The 22,564-nt window shown below is 47.7% G+C and overlaps 1 protein-coding gene and 1 non-coding gene across 2 annotated transcripts; both read right to left on the bottom strand.

Moving 5' to 3' along the window:
- Positions 1-608: 608 nt before the first annotated feature.
- On the bottom strand, positions 609-746 carry LOC119924304. Its single transcript, XR_005449100.1, has one exon. It is a non-coding gene; the product is annotated as a small nucleolar RNA SNORA7 (small nucleolar RNA).
- A 5,327-nt stretch (positions 747-6,073) lies between these two features.
- LOC119924286 (olfactory receptor 14A2-like) lies at positions 6,074-6,952 on the bottom strand. The gene has a single exon (XM_038743201.1). It carries the CDS (start codon positions 6,950-6,952, stop codon positions 6,074-6,076), a length of 879 nt encoding a protein of 292 aa, XP_038599129.1.
- Between the last annotated feature and the right edge of the window lie 15,612 nt (positions 6,953-22,564).

Below are 22,564 nucleotides of genomic sequence, written 5' to 3' on the forward strand. Positions count from 1 at the left end.
TCCCCACCCTGGCTACCATGGCAAACGCCCATCAGGCTCCGATGCTATGGTCAATTTGGCTGTCAGTGGTTCCTGGATGTCAAAAACGTTTTCAGCGTGAAAGTGATTGTCAGGGATGAGAGAGCGTAACTGATTCTGGGAAAAACCCCAGCACCATCATCAGTTATTTTGAATGGAAGCTCTCTTACGAATCAATCCATTACTGTGGCAACAGAGTTTGCGTATGTCAATGTAACGTAGAGCTATGCCATTGCGAGATACTCTCGCTAGGGTTACCCATAACAGTAAAGTCTAAACTGAATCGTCAAACTAAGTTCATTTACCTGTACTGGGCAGCAGCGACATGGGAAAAAGTCAAAGGCAGATGAACAAATGATAAAACTGTGGATTTTTACCTGGATTTAAACCTGACAGAGACTCAGGTTTTCACTCCACCGAAGGTGACTTTATAGATAAACTACCAGTAGTCATTCTGGTATTTGTATCCTTAGAGCTTTCTTGGTAAACAGAAAGAAGTGGTTTACCATTGCCTTCTTCCATTCAGTAAACTTGAGTCTCCGCCCTCGACTCTCTCCCATGCCGTTGCTGCATAGCACAGGTGAGTTTTGAATTGTAGCAGATTGCTTTCTACTCGCTAGCCACTGCCCGAGCTAGGAATGGAATGGGTAGGCCTCTGCTTGACTCTCCGTCCCATAGCCGAGACTGGTAGAGTACGGGAAACTCTCCAAGTGTGATCCTGAGAGGACCTAAGAATATTAATTTGAGTACAAAATCACTTCTAGACTATACGCTCGTTGTAGGCAGGGAAATACCTACCAACTCCATTATGTTGGACTTTCCCGAGCATTTAATACAGTGCTCTGCACGCAGTAACTGCTCAATAAATATGTTGATTGACCTACAACATTTCACAGCAGCTCATCTCTTTATGCTCTCTGGTAGTCTTCTATCTGCAATTTATTTGAGTTTCTTTCTCCCCAAATAGTAATGATATTTGTGGCTCTTGTTAAATTCTAATTTTACACCAAGCATAGAGTATGTACAAGGGTAGATACACAGTAATCAGGTAGGACACAGTCTCTACCCCACACGGGGCTCAGAGTCTCAGTAGCGGGAGAAAACAGGCCTAGGATATCTATTTTATGGATGAGGAATCTGAGACTCAGGGAAGTTAAGTATGCTGCCCAAGGCCACACAGTAGGCAAGTGATAGAGCCAGAATTAAAGCCCAAGTCCTCTAACTCCAAGGACTGGGCCCTTTCCACTATACTATGCCACTCCTACAAGTCTGTGAGCTTGGAATTCCTTGACAGCAGGGATCATTTGTACTAATACTATTGAACTCTGTAAGTGCTCAGTACGTATAAATGATTGATTTACTCCTACAGGAATAAATGCTGATTCCTTTGTCTTCACCATCAAGGCCTGTAAATTGAAGTCTTCCCTCTTCCTGTGCAGGGATTCGAGATCAAACCCCAGAAATGTCCAACATCTCCACGGTGAGGGAATTCCTCCTGCTGGGTTACTCGGAGTTCCGGGAGCTACAGCTGGCCCACGCCATGCTGTTCTTCCTGTTCTACCTGGGGACCCTGACAGGGAATCTTCTCATCGTTGCCATCACTGCTCTCGACCAGCACCTCCACACCCCTGTGTACATCATCCTCAGGAACCCGTCCCTCATCGGCCTCCATCTCCGTCATCATCCCCAAATCTGTCACCATCTACTTGACTAACTGTCGATCCATCTTCTTCTTGAGTTGTGCCACTCAGCTCTTCCTGGTGGTCGGTCCTGTTTCCTGCCTGGGAGTTTGTCGTCCTCACGGTGATGTCCTACGACCACTATACAGTTATCTGCCTCCCCCTGCTCTACGAGGTCCTCATGAAACCAGGAGCTTATGGGAATATGGCGGACGCCTCCTGGCTCATTGGAGGGCTGTTCTGGGTCGTGCTTTGAGCTTCGACCTTCTCCTTGTCCTTCTGCGCATCCAACGTTGTCCAGCATTTCTTCTGTGACGTCCCCTCATTCATTCATTCAGTCTTATTTATTGAGTGCTTGCTGTGTGCAGAGCACTCTACGAAGTGCTTGGGAAGTACAAATCGGCAGCATATAGAGACGGTCCCTACCCCAACAACGGGCTCACAGTTTAGAAAGGGGAGACAGACAACAAAACAAAAGAAGTAGACAGGTTTCAATGCCATCGGAATGTATAGAATTATAGCTATATACACATCATTAATAAAATAGAGGATTAAATATGTACAAATATACACAAGTGCTGTGTGGAGGGGAGGAGGGGAGGGCAGAGGGAGGGAGGCGATTGTGAGTGAGGAGGAGGAGAGGAAATGGGGGGCTCAGTCTGGGAAGGCTTCCTGGAGGAGGTGAGCTCTCAGTAGGGCTTTGAAGGGAGGAAGAGAGCTAGTTTGAGCTAGTTTAACTAGTTTGAGCTAGTCCCCTCCCGCTTCCGTCAGCCTGAATTTTGGGCTAACAATAGGTGCCATAGGCTCCATTCTCATTGTCATCTCCTACGTGCTCATCTTCAGGGCCGTGCTGAGGATGCCGGCCGCCGAGGGATGGGCCAAAGCCTTTTCCACCTGCCTGCCCCATCTCGTCATCGTCACCGTCTTCCTCTCCACAGGCGTGTTTGGCTATCTCAAGCCGCCCTCACACAATTCCTCGGTGTTCGACCTGCTGATGCCCTTGTTCTCCGCCGTCATGCCCCCGGCCCTGAACCCTCTCATCTGCAGCTTGAGGAACCGGGACATCAAAACTGCTTTGTGGAAGGTCTTAAAGTGGGGATTCCCCCAGAGTCCTCTACAGGTCGAAATGTGCGTTTCCTTGTGCTGATATTCAATCCATCAGTCAATTAATCATATTTATTACAGGAGCGAAGTGTGCTGTCTGGGTTGTAGTAGGATAGAAGCGAGGTAAGGGGCAAGGGGGCAAGTTATGGAGTGATTTAAAGCCAGTGTTTATGGGAGTTTTCGTTTGATGTGGAGGTGCATGGGTAACCACTGCATGTTCTCGAGGAGTGGAGAAACATGGACTGAAAGTTTTTATAGAATGATACGGGCAGCAGAGTGAAGTATGGACTGGAGCAGGGAGAAACAGGAGGCATGAGGGTTCAGCAAGGAGGCTTTTAAAATAATCAAGGTGGGATAGAATAAGGGATTGAATTAACGTGGTAGCAGTTTGGATGGAGAGGAAAGGGCGATTTTAGCGATGTTGTGAAGGTGGAACCGACAGGATTTAGTGATGGATTGAATTTGTGGGTTGAATGAGAGAGGAGTAGAGGATAATGCCAAGGTTATGAGCTTGTGAGGCAGGAAGAATGGTGGGTCATCAAGGGGAGGATGGATTTTGGAGGGCAAGATAAAGAAAAGATTTGGTTGGTAGGCATGTTTCCTGCCCACAAGGAGCTTACAGTCCAGAGAGGATTGAACTTGCCACTGGGAGACATGACACTTGGGTTCTAATGCCACTGACCAGCTATGTGATCTTGAGTGACCAACTTCACCTCTCTTGGTCTCTCTGAAATAGGAGGCTTTGATACATGCTGTCACTTTCTCTTATATTCTGAGCCTCTTACGGCCAGAGACTTTATCTGAGACGATCGTTCTGTTTCTACTCAGCACTTGCTAGTCTTTAGCATGTAAATTGTTAATAAAAACATAATGGTAATGCTGATAATTATGGTTATGATAATTAATTATGATTATGATCAGGTGCCCATGAGTTTATACTTCCTGGGTTAGATCCATCTACCCCCTGCAGAGTCTAGCAACAGTATATTTAGTGGGATCTTGTGATTGCTTTCTAGGGTATCTGCCAGGTAGGTTAATGATACTAATAGTAAATGGGGTTGTACACAGTCCCTTGTCCCACGTGGGTCTCACAGTCTCAATCCCCATTTTACAGATGAGGTAAGTGAGGACCAGAGAAGTGAAGGGACTTGTCCAACGTCACAGAGCAGACTAGTGGCAGAGCTGGGATTAGAATCCAGATGGATGGACCACAATGATTCCCTGCATTACTTTGATTTTTCCTAAATATTGTGGGTAGGAGGGAATCCCCATAGAATCCTGAACTAATACAGAAATATTTCAGCCTCCCAACTATTCCAGGTCTGGGTGATTTTATCCAGTGTGCTGACCAAATACTCAATTAGATGGTCTTCTAGACTGCCAATTGGTTACGGGCAGGGAAAGTGCTGACTGAATTTATTGTATTGTACTCTCCCAAGATTTTAGTAGAGTGCTGTGCACATAGTAAGTGCTCAATAAATACTTTGACAGAGGATGATGATGAATAATTAAAATAATTTAGGAGTCAGTCGATCGTATCTATTGCTTAAGGTGTGAAAAGCACTGTACCAAGCACTTGGGAGAGTATAGTATAACAATATAACAGACACATTTTCTGCCAACAATGAGCTCACAGTCTGGAGTGGGAGACAGGCATTAATATGAATAAATACATTACGGATTTGTACATAAGTGAGGTTAGGCTGAGAGGGGTATTAATAAAAGAGAGCAAGCCAGGGTAACGCAGAAGGGTGTGGAAGGAAAGGAAAAGAGGACTTAGCCAGGGAAGACCTCTTGGAGGAGTTGTCCTTCAGTAAAGCTTTGAAGAGGTGGAGAATAAGGCGCACTCTTCCGATAGGTACGACCGTTGGAAGAAGGGGAGTAAAAGATGGATACAGATCCCATCCAACTGCTCAGATCCAACTTCTCTTATCCAACCATTCATTTATCCATTCATTCATCCATCCAGTAGTCCATCATTGCAATTGATTGAGCACCTCTTGTGTGCCAAATGCAGTAGCCAGTTTTTTGGAGACTTCGTGACCTGCCCCACCCAGAAGACTAGCAGCAGATGGAGGTCAGGGCCCCTCAGGCACTCGCGGCCCCAGTGAGAGTGACTTTGGTGGAGTGGAGGTGGAGAGACAGGGAGGGACAAGGAGACGGATGCAAGAGTAGGAACCAATCTGAGGAGATGCTCACAATCGGGACCTATGCCGGGTTCAGTCCAGGGCCGCGTCCTCCGACCGGGCAGGGGGATTACAGGAGGGGGCGTTGTCCAGTACAGTGACCCCAACCATCACAAGCCCCTCCATCCTGATTGGCTTGTATCCACCGCAGTGCTTAGTACAGTGCCTGGCACATAATAGGAGCTTAACAAATACCATTATTATTATTATTATTATTATTGTTAGCCACTATACAACTGTGGCTACCATGCAGCCGCCTACCGGGTTTTAGCACTGTGGCACAGCCATGGCAATTTGGATTAACTCTACAGTCTGCCCAGGCGCTCTGACAGTGTTCTGCACATTGTAAGTGTTTAATAAAACGATTGAATGAATGACTCTTAGGCCCATGCTCTTTCCCCTAGAACACACTACCTCACTTCACAAGTCACAGCACTAATAATACGCTCACTCTCAGAAAGGGAAAGTAGCAAGTCGGATAGAAAAACTTCATTCAGAAGAATGCATTGATACTAAGGAATGCAACACAAGGAGAGAATTTTTCCACATCACGTGAGACTGATAGATTTTGGAGAGCTTCAGTGGTCCGTGAAGGAAAAAATAATTTTGCTAATTCTGAAAGTTAAATTACTTACCCAAGAGAAGCAGCGTGGACAAGTAGAGCTCAGGCTTGGGAGTCAGAAGGACCTGGGTGATGATACCGGCTCCGCCACTTGTCTACTGTGGTACCTTGGGCAAATCACTTCACTTCTCTGTGGTTTCAGTTCCCTCTTTTGTAAAATGGGGGTGAAGATTGAGCCCTTTCTCGGATATCAACTGGGTCCAAGCTGTTACCTTCTATCGACCCCAGAGCAATGCCTTCTGAGGAGGGATTGTCCATCACACACTGATCTTATCAGACGTCCCTCCGGCCTCTGAGAAAGCCTTTCCTTTCAGCCAGAAATGACAACTGTTCATATGCACCCCTCTGTAGGGTGTCTTAGTGAGGTGAATGATGGCAATATCAACACAAGGAGACAGTTTGTTCCAGAGAAATGGGTGGGAAAATCTCCCCTTTATGACTCTCGAGATGGCGTCCTTCATGCCCTAGCTCCTCGGGCTGTAGATGAAGGGGTTCAGGGCAGGGGGTACCACTGCGTATAACACAGACACCAGCAGGTTCGGCATCCAGGAGGAGTCCGTAGGCGGCTTCAGATGGGCGGTGACAGCTGTCAAAATGACAATGATAACAATGGCGAGGTGAGCCAGGCAGGTGAAAAAGGCTTTGTCCCGGCCCTCGGCGGCCAGCATCCTCAGAACGGCCCAGAAGATACGCGTGTACGAGACTACGATGGAGAAGAAGCAGCCGACGCCTAACGCTATCCCGACGGTCACGCTCACGTCGATAGCGACGTGGTCCTCGGAGCAGGTGATCTTCAGCAGGGAGGAGGCATCACAGAAGGACTGCTGAACGATGCTGGACCTGCAGAAGGACAGGGAGAAGGTCGAAGCTGAAAATAGGACCCCAAACAGCCCTCGACTGTGACAGGAGGCAGCGGCCATCTTCTCACAGGCCCCTTGGTCCTTGATGACCTCGTAGTGCAGGGGACAGCCGATGGCGGCGTAGCGGTCATAAGACATCGCCGTGAGGACAAAATACTCCGAAGCGGCAAACAAGATCACCAGTAAGAGCTGAGCCACATAGTCCAAGAAGGGGATGGAGCTGTCATTAGTCAAGGAGATGGTGACGGATTTGGGGAGGGTGACGGATATGAGGCAGAGTTCGATGAGGGACAGGTTCCTAAGGAAGAAGTACATGGGAATGTGGAGGCGCCCGTCGGGGGTAGTGACGACGACGATGAGGAGATTCACCATCGGGACCGCCAGATAGACCAGGAGGAACAGCGCAGCGTGGACCAGCTGCAACTCCCGGACCACCGAGAAACCCAGCAGGAGGAATCCTGTCACCGTGGGGACACTGGGCATTTTTGGAGGGCGGCATTGACTTTCGGCAGTAGATGAGGGAAGAGTGATTCTCTATGGTAAGGAGACAGTTATAGAATTCAAAATTATCTTTGAGTTTCATATCCAGCAGGGATAAGGAAAGATCCAGATTTTCACATTATTTTGGTCGATTTGAAGGGAATTCCTGAGATCGTCTCCCCTCTGCCACCCCATCAGAGTTGGTAGAAACATTCCCTGCCCACATCGAGTTTACATTCTGAAGGGGGATCTTTTTCTACCTTCGTCTTCAACCCTCCCCACTGCCTGAACTTGTTCGCTGCTTCCACGACCCAATACGTTGCGTGTACACACACACACACACACGCAAATGAACACAGTTTCTAGCACAGGGAACATGATTGCAGCTGCTCCTGGAAAGTGGGAAATGAATTCTTTCTGTAATATTTATTAAGCGCCTACTGTGTCCAGAGCACTGTACTAATTGTTGGGGAGAGTACAATAGAACGATAAATAGACACATTCCCTGCCCACAACGATCTTACAGTCTAACTGAATAACGGATTTTAATTGGGTTGACTTTGGAGAATGCCTGATCACTGGATTCAGTGAAATCCACCTGTTCTAACTCTCCTCTTCATTATCTGCGTTCTTTAACCAACCCTACACAAAGAACCTTCTTACCAAGACTCGCTTTCGACACTTCCTCCTCCTACCTGTGGGTCCCACCGTTCCTTTGGCCTGAAAATTCATCCTTTTCAATTCCCCATCCCGAAGATATCCCACCCTCAGAAACCTTCTGGAATTCCACATTCTCAAGATGGATTTAGCTAATTCACTTCTTCCCACCATCTGTCAGTGACCATCTCCATACTTAATTCATCCACAGACCATCAGGATATTGCTTCTGAAGGTACGATTCATTACTCTAGACTGCATGATCCTTGAGAAAACATGTCTACCAGTTCCTTCATATTGTAATCCTCCAAGCATTTAGTACAATGCTCTGCACACAGTAAGCACTCAGTAAACGTCTCCAATTGCTTGACTGATAAATGTCTGCTTCGCCGCTAGACGGTGAGCTCCTTGTGGGCAGGGAACATGTCTACCAATTCTTTACTAGAGTAGTTTCCTCAGCACTCAGTTTAGTGTTCTGCAGTTCTTTTAGACTGTGAGCCCACTGTTGGGTAGGGACTGTCTCTATGTGTTGCCAATTTGTACTTCCCAAGCTCTTAGTACAGTGCTCTGCACATAGTAAGCGCTCAATAAATACGATTGATTGATTGATTGATTGCACCCATTAAGCACTCAAAATATGGTTATGATTATCAAGCACAAACAATCATAATAATGATAGTATTTGTTAAGTGCTTATGATCTGCCAAGCACTGTTCTGTCCACTGGAGGAGTTAGAAGGTAATAACGTTGTCCCACCTGGGGCTCACAGTCTTAATCCCCATTTGGTAGATGAGGTAACAGAGGCACAGAAAAGTTAAGTAACTTGCCAGAAATCACACAGCTGACAAGTGGCGGAGCTGGGATTAGAACCGACGACCTCTGACTCCCACACCCCTGCTCTTTCCACTAAGCCAGGCTGCTTCTCAGCCACATATCCAGTGTTCAATTCATTTCTCCTCCCAGTTATAAATGACATTTTGGCGAGCCTGTTAGAATGGGAAGTCTTTGAGGGCAGGGATCATGCCTTTGACTTTTCTATTTTGCTACTACTGAAGCTTTCATTATCTGCCAGGCATTGTACTAGACTTTGGGACGAAAACAAGAAAATTGGGTGGGTCACAATCCCCGTCCCACACAGGGCTCACAGTCTCAGTCCCCATCTTGTTACATGTGGTAACGGAGGCACAGAGAAGCGAAGTGACTTACCCCAAATCACCCAGAAGAGAAGCAGCCTGTCCCAGTAGAAAGAGCATGGGCCTAGGCTCTAATTACAGCTCTGCCAATTGCTTGCTGTGTGACCTTGGGCAAGTCACTTATCTTCTCTATGCCTCAGTTCTCCTGTTCTCCCGCCTGCTTAGACTATAAGCTCCAAGAGGTACAGGGATTGTGTCCACCCTGATTAACTTGTCCAGTGCTTGACAATGGACAGTATTTGACATATAGTAAGCGCATAACAAATACCAGTAAAAAAATAAAATAGAGGTGGAGCCGTGATTAGATCCCAAGCCCTCTGACTCCCAGCCCACGCTCTATCTGCTAGGCCACACTGCTTCTCTCTTGCATCCGTCCAAGATTTGGGCGGGGGGGCGGGGAGATATCCTGTGAGGAGGAATTGGTGATGAAGCATCTGGCTGGTGTAGTCTCAGTCATATCATCTTGTCGCTGCCCGGAGGGTTGAATTCACCAGAGCACGGGGCTGACACCATGCCATAACCTCCTAGCCCGGCAGCCATGGCAGCCGGGATTTGGGCGGTGGATCGAGGGGGCAAGGGGACTACCGTGGGGACAATTGTTTTCTCTCTGCTTGTGTATGCAGCCCTAGTTCCAACTCCACCCTAGGCCCTGTGTATGAAGGTCTTCCCATAGTGACCCTCACACTTAGCGATTAGCCTGATGGTCCCTCCCTGTCCCTCCCGACTCTCAGTCACTTTCACCAGGACAGCGTGGGGCTGGGGGACCCCGAATCCATTCTGGGTTGGGCTGTACCCCCCTCTCTCCTCGGATGCAGCAGCCACAGAGGGACAGCGAGGAGCAGTCAGCCCCTCTCCGCTCTCCCGCGGACACTGAGATGCGCTTTCCAGACAGGGCCCCCGTCTCTTTAGATAAAACTACCGCCGCTCCCAGGGGGCCCCAGATGACTGGAGCACGGAGACCCGTTCCCACAGTCTTTGAGTCCCCACAGAGACGAGGATTCGGTGATGGCACTTGTCTGCAGGATTCCCATGGCAACAGCATCCTAACGATTCCCGCTGTTAGTGACCATCTGGGTCAACGGGTTGGCGCTTCAACTTCTTTTTTTCTTCAATAGTACTTGTTAAGCGCTTACTATGTGTCAGGCACCGTAAAAAGTGCTGGGGTTCGATATAAGCTAATCACGTTGGACATAGTCCCTGTCCCATATGAGGCTTACAGACTCAATCCCCATTTTACAGATGAGGGAACTGAAGCCCAGAGTATGAAAAGACTTGCCCAAAGTCACACAGCAGAAAGGTAGCAAAGCCGGTATTAGAACCCAGGTCATTCTTACTCCCAGGTTCATGCTATATCGACTAGGCCATGCTGTTTCTCTGAGTTTCATCTTGTTCATGACCTCAAACAATCGGTCTCTTTGCGGGCTCTTCCTTCCCCTCCCATCCCCTTACTGTAGGGGTTCCTCAAGGGTCAGGTCTTGGTCCCCTTATGTTCTCTATCTACAGTCACTCCCTTGGTTAACTCATTCGCTCCCACGGTTTCAACTATCATCTCTACGCTGATGACACCCAAATCTACATCTCCGCCCCTGCTCTCTCTCCCTCCCTGCAGGCTTGTATCTCCTCCTGCCTTCAGGACATCCCCATCTGGATATCTGCCGCCATCAAAAACTCAATATGCCCAAATCTTAGCACTTTATCTTCGCTCCCAAACCCTGTCCTCTCCCTGACTTTCCCGTCACTGTAGATGGCACTACCAACCTTCCCTTCTCATAAGCTCACAACCCTGGTGTCATCATCGACTCTGCTCTCACATCCACCCCACATATCCAATGCATCACCTAAACCTTCCAGTCTCACCTCCAAAACATCGTCAAGATCCGCCCTTTCCTCTACATTCAAACCGTTGATTTCTTCATCTCATCAAGATCTTTGTCCTTTGCAGGGAGTCATCATCACCTACCAATGACCAACATCTCCACGGTGACGGAATTCCTCCTGCTCGGATTCTCGGAGGTCTGGGAGCTGCAGCTGTTCCATGTTGTGCTGTTCCTCCTGGTCTACTTGGCGGCCCTGGCGGGGAATCTCATCATCGTCGTCGTCACCGCCCTCTACCGGCGTCTCCACACCCCCACGTACTTCTTCCTCAGACACCTGTCCGTCCTCGACCTCTGCCTCATCTCCGTCACAGTCCCCAACTCAATCCACAACTCCCTGACCGACAAGAGATCCATCTTCCTAGTAGGCTGTGCTGTTCAGGTCTTCTCCGTCATCTGTATTGCCAGCTCAGACCTGTTCATCCTCACGGCCATGTCGCACGACCGCTATGTGGCCATCTGCCTCCCCCGAGCTACGAGGTCGTCATGGCTCGAGGGGCCTGTGGGAAGATGGCGGCCGTCTCGTGGCTCAGTAGGGGCCTGCCTGGAGTCTTCCTTTCAGTTTTGACTTTCTCCCTGTCCTTCCGTGGGTCCAACATCGTCCAGCAGCTTTTTGTGACGTCCCCTCCATACTGAAGATCACCTTCTACGAGGACGACGTCGCCGTTGACGTAAGCGTCGCCACCGGGATAGCGTTAGGCGTCGTTGGCTTCATTCTCATCATCGTCTCGTACATGCGCATCTTCGGGGCCGTGCTGAGGATGTCAGCCGCCGGGAGCCGGGCCAAAGCCTTCTCTACCTACCAGCCCCACCTCGCCACCATCACTGTTTTCCTTTCTGAGGGTGTATTTGTCTACATTAAGCCGTACTAAGACTCCTCCCTGATCATGGGCCTGCTGGTGTCCGTGTTCTACACAGTGGTGCTCCCCGTCCTGAATCCCGATATCTACAGCCTGTGGAAAAGGGACATGAAGGCTGCCATGGGCAGAATCCTAAAAGAGTCACTCACCCAGCCTCCACTCTGGAACAAAATATCTCCTTCCTTCTGCAAATAATCCCACACCACCAGTTAAAATTAAGGAATTGCCCCTGGACCTAGCCAGATACTTAGTTGTTTTGCAGGGTTCACAGAAAACGCTGGACATTGATGAATTGTCAAAGTCTGGGAGGGAGGCCAGTTTTGGGGAAGCCTCATGACCTAAAGGAAGATGAGTCACTGTAGACTGTAGGCTCATTGTGCGCTGGGAATGTGTTTAACAACTCCGTTAAACTGAACTCTCCAAAGTGCTTAGTACATTAAATCCAGTTTTGGGGCGGTTCTAATCCCTTCTCTGCCACATGTCTTCTGTGTGACCTCGGGCTATCCACTTAACTTCTCCGTGCCTCAGTTACCTCATTTGTAAAATGGGGATTAAGACTGTGAATCTCACGTGGGACAACCCGGTTACCTTTTCTCTACCCCAGCTCATAGACCACTACTTGGCATATAGCAAGTGCTTAACAAATATGATAAATTAAAAAAAAACTTTTATCATGGCCTACAGGAATGGGAATCGCTCTACACTGTAAGATCATTGTGGGCAGGGAATGCATCTACCAACTCTGTTATATTGAACTTTTCCAAGTGCTTAATGATAGCATTTATTAAGCGCTTACTATGTGCAAAGCACTGTTCTAAGCGCTGGGGAGGTTACAAGGTGATCAGGTTGTCCCACTGGGGGCTCACAGTCTTCATGCCCATTTTACAGACGAGGGAACTGAGGTGCAGAGAGTGAAGTGATTTGCCCAAAGTCACACAGCTGACAGTTGGCGGAGCTGGGATTTGAACCCATGACCTCTGACTCCAAAGCCCGGGCTCTTTCCACTGAGCCACGCTGCTTCTCACGCTGCTTCTTACTTAGCACGGTGCTGGGCCCAGAGTAAGTGCTCAATAAATATCATTGATTGAGACTTGATTTCTGATGCCTGCTCAGCTAATGGCTTGCTTTGTGACCTAGTAGCAGTGACTTAACATCCCTAGGTTCTCTCTACCTCTTACACTCTGAGCCCCTGTGGGATAGGAATTGTTTCTCAATTGATTTTCCCATCTATATCTACTCCCTTGATGACCTCATTTGCTCTCACGGCTTAAACTATCATCTCTACTCTGATGACAACCAAATCTGCATCTCCTTCCATGTTCCCTCTCCCTCCCTCCAGGCTCGTATCTCCTCCTGCCTTCCAGACATCTCCATTTGGATTTCTGCCCACCACCTGAAACTCAAAATGTCTAAGAATGAGCTCCCAAACCCTGTCCTCTTTCTGATTTTCCCGTCACTGTGGACGGCACTACCTTCCTTCCCGTCTCACAAGCCCGAAACCTTGGTGTCATCTTTGACTCCGCTCTCTCATTTACCCTACACATCCAATCCGTCACCAAAACCTGCCGGTCTCACCTCCACAACATCGCCAAGATCGACCATTTCCTCTCCATCCATACAGATACAATGGTGCAATCTTTTATCCCATCCCGATTTGCTTACCGCAACAGCTTCCTTTCTGATGTCCCATCATCCTGTCTCTCCATGCTTCATTCTATGCTTCATTCTGCTGCTCGGAATATCTTTCTAAAGAAAGGCTATGGGCATGTCACTCCCCTCCTCGAAAATCACCAGTGGTTGCCTATCAACCTTCACATGAAGCAAAAACTCCTCACTATTGGCTTCAAAGCTCTCCATCACCTTGCCCCCTCCTACCTCACCTCCCTTCTCTTCTTCTACAGCCCAGCCCACACACTCTGCTCCTCTGCTGCTAATCTCCTCACTGTGCATCGTTCTCACCTGCCCCACCCTCGAACCCTGTCCCACTTCCTACTCTGGCCTGGAATGGCCTCCCTCCAAACATCCACCAAACTAGCTCTCTTCCTCCCTTCAAAGCCCTACTGAGAGCTCATCTCCTCCAGGAGGCCTTCTCATACTAAGCCCCCCCATCCTCTCCTCCTCCTCCCCTCCCCATCGCCCCCACTCCTTCTCTCTGTTCTACCCTCTTCCCCCTTCCCCTCCCCACAGCACTTGTGTATATTCGTACATATTTATTACTCTATTTTATTAATGATGTGTATATATCTATAATTCTATTTATTTTGATGGTATTGCCACCTGTCTACTTGTTCTGTTTTGCTGTCTGTCTCCCCCTTCTAGACTGTGAGCCCGTTGTTGGGTAGGGACTGTCTCTATATTTTGTGGAATTGTACTTTCCGAGCGCTTAGTAGAGTGCTCTGCACACAGTAAGCGCTCAATAAATATGACTGAATTAATTAATTATTTTTTTTTGTTTCTACTCCAGCAAGTGGAACGATTTAGGCACACAACCTCTTAATACATACAATAATGTTATCATTATTAGTAATGATTATGAAAATACAATGATATGCTCTTTAGCATGACTCTGGGGTGGGAATGAAAGTTGGGAAATGGGAGAGTGTATGGGGGAAGGGATGAAAGGTTGACTGCAGCTCCATCTGCCTTGTCAAATCTATTCTCTCTCATCAGTCCACCTTTACTTCCATCCATCCATCCTTCCAGCTATACATCTTTCCATTCATCCATCCATCCATCCATCCAGAGCACGGCCTGGGGAGTCAGAGGTCGAGGATTCTAATCCCCATTCCTCTACGTGCCAGGCATGTGACCTTGGTCAAGCAACTTCAATTCTCTGTGCCTCAGTTACCTCATCTGTAAAATGAGAATTGGGACTTTTAGCCCCATGTGGGACAGAGACTGTGTTCACCCTGAGTACCTTTCATCTACTACAGCAATTAGAACAGTGCTTGACACGTAGTAAGAGCTTAACAAAGACCATAATTATTATTCTCATTTTTATCAATGGTATTTTTTTTTACCACATCCTGGGAGCAAAGCACTGCCGTGAGCTCTCAGGAGAGTTAAAAAAAGATATAATTGCATTGTTCCTGCTCTCCAGGAGTTTATGATCTAATGGGGGAGAAAGACACAGAATAAATTTCATAGAGGAGGAAGAGAAGGGAAAGATGGGAAAGTGGGCGAACGTTTAATTCAAGAGCACAGTTTACATAGTCAGTATGAACAGAGCTTCAACGGATTTGCAATCAGGACAGGTCAGAAGAAGCAGCTGTGCCTAGTTGGTAGAGCGCGGGGCCTGGGATTCAAATGAACATAGGTTCTGATCTCAGTTCCACCACGTCTGCTGTGTGACCTTGGGCAGGGTCACTTAAGTTCTTCGTGCCTCAGTTCACTCATCTGTAAATTGGGGATTGAGAAGTGAGCCCCACGGGGGACATGGACTCTGTCTAATCTGATTAGCTTGTAGGTACTCCAACACTCTGTATAGTGCCTGATATATAGTAAGCGCTTCACAAAGGCTGTAAGAAAAAATCACAGTTGGCTGATTGACGGCTTGAGTGTCTCAGGTGTGAAATAGACAAAGGTGAAACCATTCACAGTGGGTCAAGACTGTCTGTGTAAACAGGAACCTTTGGGAAGCTGGGATGCAGATGCAGCTGTTTCCACGGGAACCCCGAGGGTTGGCACCATCGCTGATGCTGTAGGAACCGCACTCTTGTCTCCCAGGAGCCTCAGGAACCACGTGGCCAGAGGGTGCTTGGCTTATTCAGAGCACGAGGTTCCTTGACAGGGTTCTGAGTCATCGTTCAGGGATCCCCCTCGAAGCAGCTTCTGCTTTATCTATAGGGACGAGGGCCCATCTGGAGAGCTTCTCAGGGTCTTAGGGAGAGTGGAGAGGGATCGAGGGCTTCTGTTTATTCCTTCCTGGATGAATGAACCCATGAGTCTGAGGGGAAAGAGAGGACAAGACCAGCCCTAAAGAGGTCAGCGACCCCCAACCCCACACTGCCGCGGTGAGAGTAACTGGGGGTGAGTGGGATGGAGGGGCGGGGGGGACGAGGATGAGGATGCAAGATATTGAGCCAGTCTGGAGCCTGAGTTGGGGTTCGGACCAGGGCCGCGGCCTCCAACGGGGCAGGGCTGCTAGCAGGAGGGGATGTGTTTTCCAGTTCAGTAACCCGCAACCGTCACACACCTCTCCTCCTTCCTCCTCAAACCTCGCTACCATGCTACGTAGATACCACTCGCCAGGCTACGGTGCTCCAGCACAGCGTCAGCACTGTGGACAGCGACTTTGGCCTTCAGTGGATCCCAGAATCCCTTGCAGAGGGTGAATGACAGGCAAGGCTGAGAGACAGCCACTGGCACTATCAGAAATTCCTCCCCATAAGAGTTCTTTCCAAATGTTGGTAGATGACAAATAGTGGAAAAAGTTGGAATCCCTGCCCTCATGGGCTTTCCAACGTACTGGGCTAGGTTGTCACAGTTTAATTTACTATCAATCAATTAATTTTTAATTATATTGATTGAGAACTTATTGTGTGTACTAAGTATTTGGAGAGTGATAAAAATAATAGTAGTACTTGTTAAGCTCTTACTATGTCCCCATCACTGTCCTAAGTACTGGAATAGATGCAAGTTAAGCAGGTTGTATACAGTCCTTGTTCCACATGAGGCTCAGAGTCTTAACCCCCATCTTACAGGTGAGGTAACTGAGGCTCAGAGAAGTTAATCGACTTCCTCATGGTCACACAGCAGACATGTGGCAGAACCAGAATTGGAACTCAGGTCCTTCTGACTCCTTCTGATTCCCACGCTCATGCTCTATCAACTTTATAGCACGATATCAGACACATTCCCTTCTAGACACGCCCCTTCTAGAAGAAAAAATGGAATAGAAAGATGAATATGCAATTATTTGGTGCCTTTTACAAATGAGGAAATTGAGGCCCAGAGAAGTGAAGCAACTTGCCCATAGTCCCACAGCAGCAAAGGGACAGAGGCAGGATTAGAACTCAAGTCCTCTGACTCCCACTTATTTATGCTCGGGAGAGTATGAGAGAAGCAAAGTGGCTCAGTGGAAAGAGCACGGGCTTTGGAGTCAGTGTTCATGGGTTGAATTCCCAGCTCCTCCAATTGTCAGCTATGTGACTTTGGGCAAGTCATTTAACTTCTCTGTGACTCAGTTACCTCATCTGTAAAATGGGGATTGACTGTAAGCCCCCCATGGGACAACCTGATCACCTTGTAACCTCCCTAGCGCTTAGAACAGTGCTTTGCACATAGTAAGCGCATAATAAGTCTTATTATTATTATTATTATTGTTATTATTATTAACAGAGCTGGTAGATGAGTATGGTGCCCTCAGGGAGCTAACAGTCGAGAAGGGAACTCCTGAGACCATGCTTTATTCCACTAAATGAGGATGGAAATGAGGTGATTCTCACTTGAGTTAGGTGAAGTGGGTTTAGAGGGCTGGGAAATGAATCGGGGTAGGTGGTTGGAAGAGGGGGGATTTTAACAGTGCTCAGAATTCGGAAAGAACTGTGATCTCTCTGATTTCGAGTCGATAAGAGAGGGAGTTCCAGACCAGGATGGAAACGAGAGAGTCGATCATGAGTAACAACTAGAAAGTTGCTTTGAAAACTGAGAAGGCGAGTTGAATGATGAAAAGGGGCTGAAGGGCAGTCATAGGGAAGAAAGCCTTCAAGCCGTTTGTGAGTTTTTGTTGCTTGTGAAAAGACACAATTTGTCATGAGAGGAAGTTGAGGAGAGGAGAAATATAGGCTGAGCGATGCCTTAGGAATGGGCTAGATGAATGATGAGGTATGCTTGTGTTTGTGTGTGTACAAGTGTGAATGCAGATATGCGAGCAAATTGAATCAGTTTGGAGTATGTGGGTTTTTGTTGTTGTTTGTTTGTTTTAAGGTATCATTAAGCGCTTATTATGTGCCAAATACTGTACTAAGAACTGGTATGGATACAAGCTAATCAGGTTGGACATAGTCCATGACCCATAGAGTGCTCACAATTGTAATTCCTATTTTTAGGTGAGGTAATTGAAGTACAGAGAAGGCATATGACTGGCCCCAAGGCACACAGCAGAAAAGGAGAGGAGACAGCACTAAACTCCAGGTCCTTCTGTCTACCAGACCCATTCTTTCTCCACTAAATGGACGAATTTATTTGAAAAGGCACTTCTTGTTTGACTCTAAAACCACCGAAAAAGTTTCACAACAGTCATGTACATATTCATTAATTCATTCAATCGTATTTATTGAGCGCTTACTGTGTGCAGAGAACTGTACTAAGTGCTTGGGAAGTACAAGTCGGCAACATATAGAGACGGTCCCTACCCAACAAGAGGCTCATCGTCTATAAGGGGGAGAAAGACAACAAAACAAAACATGTAGACAGGTGTCAAAATCGTCAGAACAAATAGAATTATAGATATATGCACATCATTAACAAGATAAATAAAATAGTAAATACGTACAATAATGATAAAAATAATAATAATAATAATGGCATTTATTAAGCGCTTACTATGTGCAAACCACTGTTCTAAGGGGTAGGGAGGTTACAAGGGGATCAGGTTGTCCCACGTAGGGCTCACAATCTTAATCTCCATTTCACAGATGAGATACCTGAAGCACAGAGAAGTTAAGTGACTTGCCCAAAGTCACACAGCTGACAATTGGCGGAGCCAGGATTTGAACCCATGGCCTCTGACTCCAAAGCCCGTGCTCTTTCCTCAGAGCCACGCTGCTTCTCTGTACAAGTAAAATAAATAGAGTAATACATCTGTACAAATATATACAAGTGCTGTGGGGAGGGGAAGGAGGTAGGGCGGGGGGATGGGGAGGAGGAGAGGAAAAAGGGGGCTCATCCTGAGTAAGCATCCTGGAAGAGGTGAGCTCTCAGTAGGGCTTTGAAGGGAGGAAGAGAGCTAACTTGGCGGATGTGTGAAGGGAGGGCATTCTAGGCCAGGGGAAGGACGTGGGCCGGGGGTCGACGGCGGCACAGGTGAGAACGAGGCATAGTGAGGAGGTTAGTGGCAGAGGAGCCGAGAGTGCGGGCTGGGCTGTAGAAGGAGAGAAGGGAGTTGAAGTAGGAGGGGGAGAGGTGATGGAGAGCCTTGAAGCCGAGAGTGAGGAGTTTTTGCTTGATTCATAGGTTGACAGGTAACCACTGGAGATTTTTGAGGAGGCGAGAGGCATGCCCAGAGCATTTCTGTACAAAGACAATCCGAGCAGCAGAGTGAAGTATAGAATGAAGCGGGGAGAAACAGGAGGATGGAAGATCAGAGAGGAAGCTGATGCCGTAATCCAGTCGGGATAAGATGAGATATTGAACCAGCAAGGTAGCAGTTTGGATGGAGAGGAAAGGTCGGATCTTGGTGATGTTGTGGAGGTGAGACTGGCAGGTTTTGGTGACGGATTGGTTGTGTGGGGTGAATGGTAGAGCGGAGTCGAGAATGGAACCAAGGTCTCGGGTTTGTGAGATGGGAAGGATGGTAGTAACGTCTACAGTGACGGGAAAGTCAGGAAGAGAACAGGGTTTGGGAGGGATGATAAGACGTTCAGTCTTGGAACTGTTGAGTTTTAGATGACGGGCAGACATCCGGATGGAGATGTCTTGAAGGCAGGAGGTGATACGAGCCTCGAGGGAGGGAGAGAAAGCAGGGACGGAGATGTACATTTGGGTGTCATCAGGGTAGAGATGATAGTTGAAGCCATGGAAGCGAATGAGTTCACCAAGGGAGTGAGTGTAGGTAGAGAACAGAAGTGGACCAAGAGCCGACACTTGAGGAACCCCTACAGTAAGGGGATGGGAGAGAGAGGAGGAGACCGCGAAGGAGTCTGAGAATGAACGTCAGGAGAGATAAGAGGGGAACCAAGAGAGAACGGAGTCTGTGAAGTGAAGATTGGATAGCGTGTTGAAGAGAAGGCAGTGATCCACAGTGTCGAAGGTAGCTGAGAGGTCGAGGAGGATTAGGATAGAGTAGGAGCCATTGGATTTGGCAAGAAGGAGGTTATTGGTGCCCTTTGAGAGGGCAGGTTCCGTGGAGTGCGGGGTACGGAAGCCAGATTAGAGGGGGTCAATGGGGAGAGTTGGCGTTGAGGAATTCGAGGCAGCGAGTGTAGACAACTCGTTCTAGGAGTTTGGATATCTTTGTTTTCTGACCTCTGCTATCTGCTATTCATTTTAGTTTCAGAATCCTCAACCAAAAATAATTCTCTTGATATTTATTAAGTGCTTACTGTGTGCCAAACAATGTATTAATTGCTGGGGAGATTCAGGACAACCTGGTAGAACACAATCCGTGTCACACGTGGTATTCACAGAGTAAGTAGGAGGGAGAACAGGTAACGAATCCTCATTTACTATTGAGAAAACTGAGACGTAGAAAAATTTAGTCACTCTCCCATGGCTATGCAGCCGACAAGGGGTAGAGTTGGGATTAGAACCCAGGTCCTCTGATTCCCAGGTCTGGGTTCTTCCCAATAATGCACCCTGCTTCTGCATGCTTTGAAGCTTGGTGCTCCTTATAGAATGGAAGCTCCTTGGGGGCAGTGATGATATTTACTATTACTGTGTCCTCTGTAGGTACTCAACAAATAGACTTAATTGACTTAGTCTTATTCCTTCACCCCCAACATCAATTTCTCTAAATGGAAGTCTTCCCTCTTCGTCTGCAGGGAGTCGACATCATTTCCCAAAAATGTTCAATGTCTCCACGGTGAACTCAAAGACCAATTTGAATTCAATAACTGTCTTCTCTCCATAAGCGAATCACCAGCAAGTGTCTTGTCAATTGCTTCACTCACACCATAATTGGACTCTAATTTTGGCTCTTCCCTTATCCATTGCAGAAAGTCAATGCTGCCTTCCCAAAATGTCCAACGTCTCCACGGTGAAGGAATTCCTCCTGATGGGATTCTCATAGATCCAAGAGCTTCAGCTGGTCCATGCCGCGCTGTTCCTCCTGGTCTACCTGGCGGTCCTGAAGGAGAATCTCCTCATCGTGTCGGTCACCGTCCTTGACAGGCGCCTCCACACCCTCATGTACGTCTTCCTCAGGAATCTGTCTGTCCTCGACCCTGCCTCATCATCGTTATCGTCCACAAATCCATCCTCAACTCCTTGACTAACTGCAACTCTATTTCCTTCTTGAGCTGTACCGCTCAGGTCTTCCTGGTGGCCCTGTTTTTCGGTTCAGAGTTTTTCATCCTCACGTCCATGTCCTATGACCACTATGCCGCCATATGCCGCCCCCTGCGCTATGAGCTCATCATGAACAACACTGCCTTTGGGAAGATGGCGGCAGCCTTCTGGCTCAGCGGGGTGCTGTTTGGCATCTTGTACTCAGCTTCGATTTTCCCCCTGAACGTCTGTGGGTCCAACATCGTCCAGCTGTTCTTCTGTGATGTCCCCTCCCTGCTGAAGATCTCCTGCTCCGAGGACCACGTCGCCATCGATTTGAGCGTCACCTGTGGGGTAGCTTTATGTGTCATCTGCTTCGTCGTTATCATCATCTCTTACGTGCACATCTTCTAGGCCGTGTTGAGGATGAAGGCCATTGAGGGCCGGTCCAAAGCCTTCTTCATCTGCCTGCCCCAACTCGCCTTCTTCACCGTCTTACGCTCTACGGTCATCATCCCCTACCTCGGGCTCGCTTCAGACTCCCCCGAGACCCTGGATCTGCTGATGTCCGTGTTCTACACCGTGGTGCCCCCTGCCCTGAACCCACTCATCGATAGCCTGAGGAACCGGGACATGAACACAGCCCTGGGGAGTATCCTAAAGGAGAGAGTCCTCCTCCCTCCTCTAAGGGACAAAATGTATGTTTCCTTTTGCTGACTATCCCATTCCTCATTCTGACCGTTGGGGTATACATGTAAAGAGCTGTCCAAAGAGAAAGTCCAGCGCCTGAGGATTTGTCAATGTCTGGGACAAAGGCTTATAAGCTATGTGTGATTGTAAGCCCAGTGTGGGCAGGGATTGTCTCTGTTTATTGTGAATAGTACTTTCCAAGCACTTAGTACGGTGCTCTGCACACAGTAAGCACTCAAAAAATATGACTGACTGACTGACTGACAAGTGATTGTTTGGGCGCCATCATGGCTTATTGTAATGATCCTATGGCTGGGAGACATGATATTTGAAAGGTCTACACTGTTCTGCCACCGGCCTGCTGTATGACCTTGGTCCAGTCACGTAACCTATTTGGGTCTCTCTGTAAAATAGGGATTCAACGATTGCTCTCTCTTTCTCTTACAATCGGAGGCCCTGTGGGTCAGGAAACGTGTCCGATCTGATTAGTATGCTTCTACTACAGCACAAGGCAGTCTTTTGCAAGTGAATTCATTATAAATTCAATAGTTATCATATTTATACTACTACTGATAATAACAGTAATTCTATGAATTTTAAGATCACTTTCGGTGGTTATGAAAAAATCAGAGGGTGACAAGGAAGAAGAGACACAATCATGGTAACTGTCCCCGACATTTGACTGCATATTTACTTGTTTTGATGCCTTTCTCCCCGCTTCTATACTGTGAGCTTATTATGGGCAGAGATTGTCTCTATTTGTTGCGGAATTGTACTTTCCAAGAGCTCAGTACAGTGCTCAGCACATACTAAGCGCTCAATAAATACGATTGAATGAATGAATAAAGTTGTAATCAGGTTGGATATAGCCCTTGTTCACATGGGGCACATAGCCTTAATAAGGAGGGCATAGGATTTAATCCCCATTTTAAAGATAAAGAGACTGATGTACCAGAGAAGTGAAGTGATTTGTCCAAGGTCACCCAGCTAACTTGCTAGGGTAGATATAAGATAATCACGTTGGACACAGTCCCTGTCCAACATGGGACTCTCAGTCTTTCGGAGGGGGAAACTGAGGCACTAGGAAATGAAGTTACGTGCCCAGGATCACACAGCGGATGAGCGGTGATGTTGGGATTAGAACACAGATTCTCTGACTCCCAGGCCCGGCTCTTTCCATCAGGCCAAGCTGCT

This window comes from Tachyglossus aculeatus, unplaced genomic scaffold (assembly GCF_015852505.1).
Source record: "Tachyglossus aculeatus isolate mTacAcu1 unplaced genomic scaffold, mTacAcu1.pri scaffold_92_arrow_ctg1, whole genome shotgun sequence".
In the NCBI taxonomy this organism is placed as follows: Eukaryota; Metazoa; Chordata; class Mammalia; order Monotremata; family Tachyglossidae; genus Tachyglossus; species Tachyglossus aculeatus.